General features: G+C 32.5%; 2 protein-coding genes across 2 annotated transcripts in view; one reads left to right on the plus strand and one right to left on the minus strand.

Moving 5' to 3' along the window:
- The window catches only part of LOC130448715 (protein yippee-like 2), a 249,952-nt gene extending 249,523 nt beyond the window's left edge, over positions 1–429 (minus strand). Inside the window, exon 1 of the mRNA XM_056786196.1 lies at positions 274–429. The gene's annotated coding sequence lies outside the window, so the exon portion shown is untranslated. The remainder of the gene's footprint in view (positions 1–273) is intronic.
- A 2,908-nt stretch (positions 430–3,337) lies between these two features.
- LOC130449021 (uncharacterized) lies at positions 3,338–3,700 on the plus strand. The gene has a single exon (XM_056786651.1). It carries the CDS (start codon positions 3,338–3,340, stop codon positions 3,698–3,700), a length of 363 nt encoding a protein of 120 aa, XP_056642629.1.
- Positions 3,701–11,894: the final 8,194 nt, after the last annotated feature.

Consider the following 11,894-nt stretch of genomic DNA (forward strand, 5'->3'; position numbering starts at 1 on the left):
TCACAAGATAACAATAATATTGACATCGTGATAACGCGCAGACTATATATTGATATTATAAAACTTAATTGGATTTAACCACACCGAGTACACAATGAAATCGGTATCTGTTGACTAGCATTCGCTAAAAAAATAATCAATAAAAAATGCAAGTGCAATTACAACTTAAATAAAATAAAATCCTATAGGGGAGAAAATGGCAGCCCATAATGCAGTGTAAATGTAACAAAGAAACAAAGCAAAATCCAATTCAAAAACAATTGTCTGACTTACTTTAGAAATCATGCGTGTGTGCTAAGGTTTCTTGAAACTATTCACAGCTAGATGTTCGCGAATCAACGTTGTCTTTTAGTAAAAAACATTAAATAAACAAGTCGATTTTCACGAATACAATTCTGCACTAGTCCCGTATACTATCCGAATACATTCAAAGCACTAAAATAGAAGTTTCGATCAGTACCGCGTAAATAACCGAGAGGGAGCTCTCGTCTCTCTGCGCATATAAACAAAAGCGGTTTCTAGCGCTGCTGCCACATTCATATCTATATCTCGGATATGTAACATTTTTTATTTCATCTAAGATAATCATAACGATATTTATCGTTCATCAGTTTATGTTACTATCAATTTTTAGCAGCAAATTTTTAATTTGGGTTCATCATATAGTGCATATGAATAACGATTGATTTTCTCCTTCGTACTACTTATATATAAATAATTTCCAATACTATAGCTTACCACCGAATTATATTTAATTATGAATTAAGTCTTATATTAAGGTATCATTGATACGACTCTTATTCTATAATATAAGGACACATCTAAAATCTATATGTTTTCAACTGCCAACAAATTCTACTGGTTTTATTGCTGTATATATAAGTCTGACAATTTGAGATAGTAAGAAAATTGGTTTTATAATAATTTTCAATGCTATTAATTGGTGAATATACATATTAGTGATTTATGGGGCAATAAATCGAAAAAATCTTATTTATATGGAATACATTTGTCTTACTAGCTTATACTACGAATAAACCTTATATCGAAACATGGCAACGGAGCACTGCATATGCATCATAATACCGACGTCACAATAGTCGGGAGTTGGGGCAGTTAGGACGAAGAGAGCAATTTCGTCTCTTAGGAACCGTTATCGGAAAAATGAATGGAAATTGAGGAGGTCAATTCAAGAATGAAACGAAAAACATCTCAGAATCAGATGTAGAACGTAGCAAAAGGTTGTGATTTTAAAATGAACATAGCAAATTGATAAGAAAAATAGAAAATAATTCAATTATAATCAAACAATACCTACAAAACTGTAGAAATATATTCAAATTTGAAAAGTAGTTATATTTTATTCCTTTGCGGTCAATTGACAGTCTACTTATTACTTTGCATTGTATTGAGATTATTCGCTCTCAAAATAGGTAGTCTGAATCGAAATTAAGATCAATATGTTGGTATTTCAGAATTTCTCTATTTATTTGCTACAGTTAGGAGAATGTAATGGCGCCAAGCAAATATGCATGTTATTTAAAACAGTGTCTGAGAAACGGGTTTTTTATATATTATGATTTTACAGGAAATGAACAGACATCGTATTTTATTAACTTAAATGCGAAAAAATAATGTTTTGGAGTAGCAAATATTTAAATTTTCTTATTGAATTGTTGTTCTGAATTAAAAGTAAACTTTTAATTAACCTTCCTATAATATTTCACTTGTAGCTCATAAATAGCTATATAAATAGAATAGGATTAAATTCTATTTTTATATAACAATTTGATTTTTGTTATTAATTTATATTGTTCGATTCATTTTTAAGGTTAGGTACTAGTTGTTTCAGTAAAAGATGCCTTTGAAAAATTAGAAAAAACTACGTGTTAGTATATTTTGATTCGTTAGTTGTTTTTCCATCTCATTCTCCATTTCATGCTAACTATCTACTACCATAAAGCCATTAGGCACTTATGTATGTTAATATATGTCATTTGAATGTTGTTTAAAATACCCTCCGTCTGCATAGTCCGTGCAATAAAGTAATGCCTCCACTGGTACGATTCTACGAAGGATTAAAAAAAAATAATCAAGGAGAATAACATAAAAAACATCAAGTTTTTGTAGACATTGTTGAGATAAAAATAGAAGCATCTTGATATTGAAAGAGGAGGAAAAAAAGGGTCTTGGCTATTCTATTATGTAGAAGGTACTTTGTACTAACGTACGAGGAAGCTTTATTTCTAGTATATAATTAAGTCTAATGTTTACAATATAATCCACATTACCGAAAAGAACAAGTCTCCAGTGAGGACTTCAAGAAAATATTTTTATAGTAGAAGATTGTTCATCATCATAACATATTTGAGGTTTATTAAAGTTTAAAATGAAAAAAAAAACACTACAGCTGGTGGAAGGTTTGCAAGGCCAAGAAATCATTTTTAATATATTTGATTGCCAGATTATTAAAGATTTGCCAAACATATTTAGTATTTACAGTGTTATCAAAGAAGATTCAGTGGAAGACCATTATATGAAAAAAAGTTAATACCAAGTTATTCAGATTTATGAGTGTCAGAAAATTTATTCGTTGACAGATTTATGATTCATACTAACAGAATAAAGTTCACAATAAATCAAAGAATATCTTTTGAGGACGAACAACAAGGTTTTAGAAATGGGAGATCATGTACAGACGCAGTATTTATAACTAGACAAATCACAGAGAAAGCTCTAGAATATAATCTACCGCCATTCATTTGCTTAATTGACTTGACAAAAGCCTTTGACAGAGTCAGATTAAAAGACGTGGTTCACCTTTCATACAATAGACAAATACCGTTAGACATCATCAAAACAATCGAAGACATATATAAGGACAACAAAATACAGGCTAGAATAGACGGACAACTTACAGAGGAAATAAACATAGGCACATAGGGAGATTCTTTAAGCCCTCTACTTTTTAATCTCATAATGGATGAAATAATAAAGGTAGTGAAAAAGAGGAAAGGTTATAAGGTAGGAAATAGAGAAATAAAAATTCTCTGCTATTCAAATGATTATATCCTTATAGCAGAAAGTGAAGACGACCTACAAAGATTGATCCACAAGTTTAACATAGTAGCAAAGAAGCTGAACATGGTAATCTCATCCCAAAAAACAAAAACACTGGTCATTAGCAAAGAACCGATTAGATGTAAGATAGAAATTGACGGTACGAGCATTGAACAGATTATGGAAACTAACTACCACTTAGGCATTACACTATTATGCTATGGAGGTGCAGAATCAGAAGTAAAAAAACAAATACAGAAAGCCAATACAATACAATATGGAGAAACAAACATATAAGACTAGAATTTATAAAGTTGTTATAAGACCAATAATGACATACACAGCAGAAACGCGGCCGGACACGTCCAAAACACAAAGAATGCTGGAAACAGCTGAGATGAGAATTCTGAGGAGAATCACGGGGAACACACTGAGAAATCGAGTAATTAGCGACTACATTAGAACAACATGTAATGTGGAGGCGATTAACGAGTGGTTATTGACTAGAAGAAAAGAATTGAACAACTATATAAGTAGAATGACAGATAGTAGGGTAGTAAAGATCGTGAGAGACAAATCGCCGGCCGGGAGGAGAAGTGTCGGTCGACACCAGAAAAGATGGAGCGATAATATAACTTAAAAGCACAACAAAAGAAAGAAACAGGCAAAATTACCTATAGAAAAGATAGAAGAAGAAGAAGAATATAGTAGACACTATTCAGGAAAAATTTTTAGAGTTCCCTAAGTATAATTTTAAATGTAAAACTACTTTACCGAACATTACAATTGACTGTGGTTTAAATACACAAAAATAGATACGCGTATGACTATAATGGGATCTCCACGTTTTGTGCCTTACTGACAGGCCTATTTACTTCTGATGCAGAAATGTTGTGAATATCAAAAAACATATGGTTTATCTTAATAAGACTTTGTTCGATAGTCAAGATAACTCAAGATATAACTCGGTATAGGATTCAAAGAACTAGTCTCCAAGGTACGTGTTCTGAAGATAAGTGCATAATAATAGTCTTCCATATCCTAGAAATCTATTATATGAAATTAAATGGATCTTATATTTATACAGTAGAATAACTAAAGAAAGTCTGAAAAATCTATAATAAGTAATATCAATTCTTGGTTCAATGGAATTAAATTCTTAGTAATCTATATTCATACTTTTGGGTACGTAACGGGTCGGGTCGGTGCACCTTACAGCAAAGGATCTTTGTTGTTTTTCTTTTACTTTCATCAACTAACTTTGAATAAAATTCATATTGTTGGCTTTATCAAGTTTCATCTTAATTTTCAACAAACATACAACTTAGTGTTAAACAGTATATAGTTAATACTTCAAAATTACTATACTTGTAAGAATTTATTATATGTATGTTTTGGATAAATCTGTATATACAGGGTTTTCAAAAAAAGTGATCCCGTCTCTAGGGTAGATAGAAAACTGAAAGATATTTGGGGTTTGCTCAGTAAAAAAAATTTCGTAACACTATCCGTATTCAAGATAAAGAGTGTTAATGAAAAAAAATTATACATATGCTTAGGATTTTGCCGTAACTACTGACAACATTGTATTGACATTTTATACGATTATGTTTTGGAAGCTATGGTTGGAGCCTATGACATGGACAGTTACCATTTTTAGATACTTTAGTAATTACGAATAGTAATAGGTTAGAATTTGATGTATTTAGGAAAAACACCGTTACGTGTAGGTATATCACGGCTAATTCCTTTCATTGTATCCAACATAAGATGGCCAGTCTCCATTTTCTGGTACATCGGTTAATCCACTTTCCACTTATGATCGAGAGATACAATAAGGAAAAAACCTTCAGCATATAGCTGTATTCAATGGTTATGATAAAAGAATTGTAAATAGGTTAATCAATCGTCATAGGTTTAAGAAATTTCTATGTCAAACTACTTTTTTTCAAGCCTAAAATGAAAAACAAGAAAAATTTGCTCTGATGCCTTTCAATTCTCTTTATACAAAAGAAATGGAAGAAATATTTAGCAGAGTGGGTCCTCCGAAACGGCTTGACCGATTTTCATGAAATTATGTGTGCACATCAGGTAGGTCGGAGAATCAAACAAAATCTAATTTAAATTCCCCTAAATTTTCATGAAATTATGTGTGCACATCGGGTAGGTCGGAGAATCAAACAAAATCTATTTTAAATTCCCCTAAATTTTAAGGGTAGTCCACCCTTAATTTTTTTTTATTTTTTAGATAAAATTATTTTTTATGATTAAAAAGCATTAAAAAATACATACAACTATAAATTTTCAACCCCCTACGATGGACTCCTATTTTATGTTTGTTAATTATAAACTTCAATTTTTTTTAGAAGATATATGTTTTTTGTAATGATTTAGAATAAAAAAATTCATAATACTCTCAATGTTTCACCCTTCTACGATCAATCCCTATTTTTCCATCGCGATTTTTACCTTTTTTATTTTTTCCGCAGATCCGCAATAGGATTGCAAGATGGCAATCGAATATAATAATAATTATAGTACGATAAATTCTTATTTACAATTTTATTTTCCTTTTTGTATCGATCGTAGCAGTGACACTTATAGGTCCTATTTTCATTTTTCTGAGCAACTCTCATGTTAATTTCACTCTCATCGTAAATTTATCATTAAGTTCAAGTGCCAGATTTATTTATTAATAACTGAAAATTCAGCTTTTACTCTCATGTAAATAAACATGTGTTGTGAGCTCCCGCTAACAACGGCCATTATCGTACCTGTACATATTGTACTTAACATTTTTTGAAAATAGTTATAAATCCAAACAGAAACGTGTACGTGTTTAATAAATATACGTGTTTTATTATTGTGAAAGGTAAGTCAAACAATAAACAAACGAATACAATTTTAAGTGACTGTTTTTCACAAATAAGTATTTTAACTTGATTTATTTATATGTTACATGTACAGTCAGCAATGCCAGCAAGACCAATTTGAGTCGTCGAACAATCAAATCTAGAGTCATTCAAGATATAAGAGCACGAAGATCAAGCGAACAAAACAATGCAGATGTGTTTAAGCAGAGCGCAGTTATGTCAATCATTTCGTAGATATAATTTATATGGCAGAACAACGTTTGCCGGATCAGCTAGTTGGTTTATAAATCCAACATATATTGAAACAATTGATACGCAAGGATAAAATATCAAATTGGGAAAAGAATGGTATATATGCATTTAGCTGTGGTGATTATGACGGAAAGTATATTGGGCAGACTAAGAAATCCGTTACTGTCCGGTTTAAAGAGCATATAGCTAATTTGAAATATGAACGGACCGGAAAATCAGGTATTGCCGATCACGCTACCAGTCACACTCATAAATTTTATAGTTTATATCAGAAAGGTATAGAGCAATAAAATCTCATTAGGTATACAAAGGGACCACAGAGTGACCCAATCAATATTCAAGCCACTTTCATAGTTTGGTATTGATTTCATTGTAAATTTTTTTTTATCAAGTGAAGATAGTAGTACCCGGTTTGAGATGAATTTCGCCTATTGTTATCCATTCACAAACACTAAAAATATTGTGTCAAACGCGTGCCCGTAGGATACTCGTAAAAAGGAAAGAGTTTTATTTTAACAGAATAAAAATTAGGCATTATGTACGAAGTATTAGATACACTTATTTTTTATTGGAGATTATACAAAAAATACATTATACAGAAATTAAAATATAAGAAATCATAATATTCTTCGTCATCTGAGGAACTGTCATCTCCTCTTGACGTTATAATTAACGGTTGGACGATCTAAGCGATCAAGTAGTCAAGATCCCACATTTTCTCCTCTTCTCTAATGATATGCTGGACTGCTTTCATTTTGAATGTCGTGTTGTGTCTTGCTACAAATCCTTTCACTTGCGCCCATATAAGTTCTATAGGATTTAGTTCGCAATGATATGGTGTTGGGCGCAGCACAGTTTCACTATGTTTTTCTGCTATATCTTCCATGGTGTATTTCATAAAACGATGTTTGTGTAAATTTGCTATAGCTAATAGTTTTTTTTTTATCAAATTATCTTCAAATTCAATACTTTTGGTGGTTAACTAGTCAATAATTTCTTGTTTTCTCCAAGATGAAGTTGGAGTCTTCTTTATGCGTCGAGAATGATAACTTGCGATATCCATAACTACTACTGAATCAGCCGGAAGATATTTTAATATTTCACCAAAATAGTCTTCAAACCATCCAAATCCATGTCCTCGTGGTAATCTCCCGTACGGCACGACTGAAAGGTTTGCAAACCTTCTTTTAAAAATCCCTCTTCGCTTCCCTTTGAAAGCCTTCCATGTTGTTACTGAATAACCTTCATTAAGCCACGTCTCATCAAGATAAAAGATTTTCTTTTGCTCTGTTCTGTACTGCTTTATACTTCTTAAGTATTTTCGTTGCCAGCAAACAATTTCATCGCTTTCCAGTAAAAGTGTTTTACGGTTATGCTTTTCCCAGGCAAAATCCATATTTCTCAAAGTGATCCATAAAAGTTTTTTAGTTTTCAATGGAATACTGTCATACTGGCCAAGCTTCATTAAAGTCTTATCTAAGATGGGTATTTCTTTTACTGGTCTGTCTGAACTTTTCTTAGGAGGTTCCTCTTGGCCTGCTATCTTTCTCCCCCGCAATAATTTAAAAACGGTGGACTTTCCAACTCCAGTCATTCGGGGACATCGGTCGACAATTTCTTCTACAGTAAATTTCGGGTAATCGTATTTTATGCAATCGGGTACATTTAAAATAGTAAGTTTCTCGTTTACTGATAGTGGAGAATTATTGGAACATCTTTTCGTTGGTGTAAATGTCGCTATTTAATTACTAATCTTATAATATTGTGAACACTATTTACGGCTTAACAGCAAATACTGATGCGTTAAACTAAACAAATATACTTATAAAAGTCTAGAAATTTTGGGTAAGGCACCATTGCCCTTACGGTGAAGCCGAATCTGAAATAGGGTTGGAATTAGGCATAGGCATACCTGTTAAACGCAAAACGTAACTGTATAATCTACTACCTAATTAATCCCTACACAATATTTCTTGACCTATTCCTATAGCCGACACTGAAATTGAGCCGAACTGAACCGAATTCCCCATTTTATTGCTATATACATTTCATTTCTGAAATAGACTATAGTTAAGTATAAAATGTTAGTTTAATCACAGTTGTGCTGGTTGTATGTTGACTCCCATATTACACAATTGTGATAGTCCCTAAGATTCCCGAAATTGTCATTTTAAAAATATGAAAAAAATTGATCTTACTAATTTAGCTCTTAACTGCTAGTAATAATAATTCTTACTGAATATATAGAAAAATTCAGTTTCACGAGCGTAAGGAAATATATTAGATATGGTAAAACTTTAAAGATATTCCAAGATTTGATTTCACCATACATTAACGAAGATAAAGGGTTACATTCATAATTGATACTTGAGGGTGACCTTTCTCCATTGCATGTAGACTCATGGACTCATACCAGACGAAAGGTGAGAATGAGATCGAGTATGAGTTGAGAAAAACTATTGCAATATTGAAATTGAAGTTTATTGAAAGTTACATTGGATCGTTTATCTGGAAAAGAACGAATTGATATTTTAATGATATTAGGATATGATGATAGGCGTAGAAGTCAACAAGAAAAGTGTAATATCTCTAATAATTCATATCCTAACCTAAATCCCATAACAAGATATACTGTCAGTGAATAAGTAAAGAAGTTTAAGAAAACTGGTTGAGTAAAAGATTTATCCAAATCTGGGCACAGAAAAACTGCATCAACTGAAAACAAATCTTTAGTACTAAACAAATATCCGTAATGAATATTTTACGTGATAATAAATTCCATCCGTACAAAGTAACGTTAGTTAAAGAGTTGTGGGATGACGATTTTGATAGACTTGAAAAATGTTACAATCAAAACGATCCAAATTTTTTAAGTAATGTTATGCTTTGCGATGAGGCCACTTTTTGTATTGATGGAAACTTAAATCGGCATAATTATAGATACTGGTCACGTAACAATCTTCGTTAGATGCGTGAATCCCACACCCAATATACCAAAAACTGAATTTATGGGTTAGAATAATAGGCGGCAAAATAATTGTTGCCTTATTATTTTTCATCTAATCTAATCTAATGTTTCCTATACCTAAATGCCATAGGATTATACCTGAGTTGGCTCGGATATTTTCAAATTAAAGTAAGTATTTTCAATTACATTTAAAAAAACTTCATTATTAGAAATTTTTAGACAATATCACTATCCCAAACTACAATATTTGGCTACAACAAGATGGTGCCCCACCTCACTAAGCGTGTGTGCTGAGGCAATACCTAAATAATAAGTGTTTCCCAGAAGATGGATTGGAAGGCGTGGTTTTATCGAATGGCCCCCGCGATCACCCGACATAAATCCTTTTTGCTATTTCCTGCGGGATCACTTCACTTTACTTCAGGAGACAAAATGATTCGTTCCCTTCGAGCATTCAAAATTATAGATTCATATGCTCGGTGAAAATTTGCTTCGATATATGAAACGAAATAAATGCTCTGAGCATAATTCAGAGCTCCACAATAAATAATCAAATCTGCATAAACTTGATTAATAAATTGATTGCTTAATTCACAGAATGTGAGACGGCTGAATACTTTCAAATTGCGTTAGAAGTGACACTCGAACGTAAAAGTAGACTTCCCACTTATAAATACATTTCGTTCAAGGAAAAAGTCCAATCAATTTCAATATAAATACAGTGATTAAGTTTAAGTAGACCCCAAAATCAAATATAGGTTTGTCGGTTCCGCTTCCACTTTCCCACTACAATAAGAAAACATTAATTATCCTTTTTGTGACAAAAGTTAGAGTAAGTAATGGTAGGGCGTTAAAAAAGTCAGCGGCGGGCCTATACATGAATAATATTACAATACAGAGAATTGAAAATAAACTGAAGTAATTTGTTTACTCTCACGAAACACGAGCTTCTGTATTGATTCGGAAATATGACTAAAAACTTTAGGAGGGAGGTGTACAATTATCCAAGGCCACAAGACCTATATCAGGTATAAGCTTCAGCATGTTTAAATAAACATAAACATAAAAGTTGAGCTTATACAATAAAATAGTGGTGAATTGAGGCAAATATAAAAGGACAACACAGCCTATTGTCAAGCGTATGCGCGTGAAGTAGGTAAGTTGTCAAATTAGACTAAGAACCGATTGAAGATCGTATCTGCTTAACCAGTCAAGTTAGTTCTAGATTTTACAATTTTTAACAATCTCCCTAAGCCCTAAGTTGAATCCATTTCCTCATTGAATTTCATAGCCCGAGATGGATCTGCCAGCACAAATAGATATCAAGCTGACGAACTTGACACAAAAGTGGATAATTAAATGTTGATATACATTGTACAGTTTCCCTTGATGATTCATTATAGTTGTGTCGTGTTCATGTTTGTTTCTGATTATAGATAGTGTTAGTTGTTGTTAATTTTTCAAAATACCTTTCAATAATTGTTGTGTATAATATTGCGAATCTTTTGATATAATGTATTTGTTTCCAAATCCTCATATTTGTTTGATTTCATTTAAGTAGGCAAATAAGGGCTCTTACGATGATGGTCCCAGAAATATCTTGCCTAACAAATAAAATACAAAAATTTTGGAAAAAAATATATTCATTTTAAATGTAATTTCCTTTTTGCTCCATACACTTCTCCCAGCGATGTTCAATTAGTACGATACCCTTTTTATAATAAGAATGATCAAGATGCTCAAAATAGCCATTAACACTACTGACATCCCCTCTTCATTTTTGACTACCGAGCCATGTTTTCAAGTCTGGGAACATTAAATAATCCGAGGCAGATAATCTGGCGAATAAAGTGCATGATATAGCAAATTTTAATTCATCAATTTTAGCCATTGTAATAACGAATGTGTGAGCTGGTGCATTTTCTTGATGAGAAAACACTCTTCTTAGCCAAATATGGCCATTTTGGCTTAATTTCTTCGCTCAAACGATGCAATAAGCTCGCATAATACTCGCCGTTCACATTTTTTCCCATTTCAAGATAGTCAATGAAAAAACCGACGCCATTACCTTGTCTCCCGATAAAACGGTCTTTGCCTTCTTTGGAGCCGGTTCTCTCTTTTCAGTTCATTGTTTTGAATGTTTTTTCGTTTCGAGTGTGAAGAGATGGACCTCCATTTCATCCACGGTTATAAAACAGCGTAAAAATTCGTCCTTACTTATGTGAAACATTTCCAAACACTCAAAGGAAACATATTCTCGACGCTGTTTTTTTTTCTATTGTGAGCAAACGCGGCACCTATCTTGCGCACAGCTTTCTCATGTCCAAATTTTCAGTTAATATGCAACGTATCGCTCTTTGTAAAATTCCTACTTTGTTTGCTAGCTCGCGCACTTTTAGTTGACGATCATGCAGTGCCGCTTTGTGGATTTTCTGTCGACCACTACGATGCTGGTCGTCGCAGGTTATACGCCCTCGTTTAAACTCTGTCACCCAATATTTCATTGTTGATAACAAAGGAACAGTCTCATCCAGAGTAGAATCTAGTTCAGCTTTTATATTGGTTGGATTAAAGTCCTTCAAGTAGAAGTATTACATAACAACGACCAATTTTTGCATGCTTACAAATTCACTGAAAAATTTCACTATTTATGGCTGCCAAACGAATACTGAAAAGCATACCGTCTTCAAACTTGAAACATATGCTGTATAGTTTGTCTACTTTCTAATACAGTGGTATTT

This window comes from Diorhabda sublineata, chromosome 9 (assembly GCF_026230105.1).
Source record: "Diorhabda sublineata isolate icDioSubl1.1 chromosome 9, icDioSubl1.1, whole genome shotgun sequence".
In the NCBI taxonomy this organism is placed as follows: Eukaryota; Metazoa; Arthropoda; class Insecta; order Coleoptera; family Chrysomelidae; genus Diorhabda; species Diorhabda sublineata.

Bases quoted from the DNA above. Each gene is read 5' to 3' on its own strand.
- LOC130449021 (XM_056786651.1), top strand. From the start codon at position 3,338: ATGGAGAAACAAACATATAAGACTAGAATTTATAAAGTTGTTATAAGA.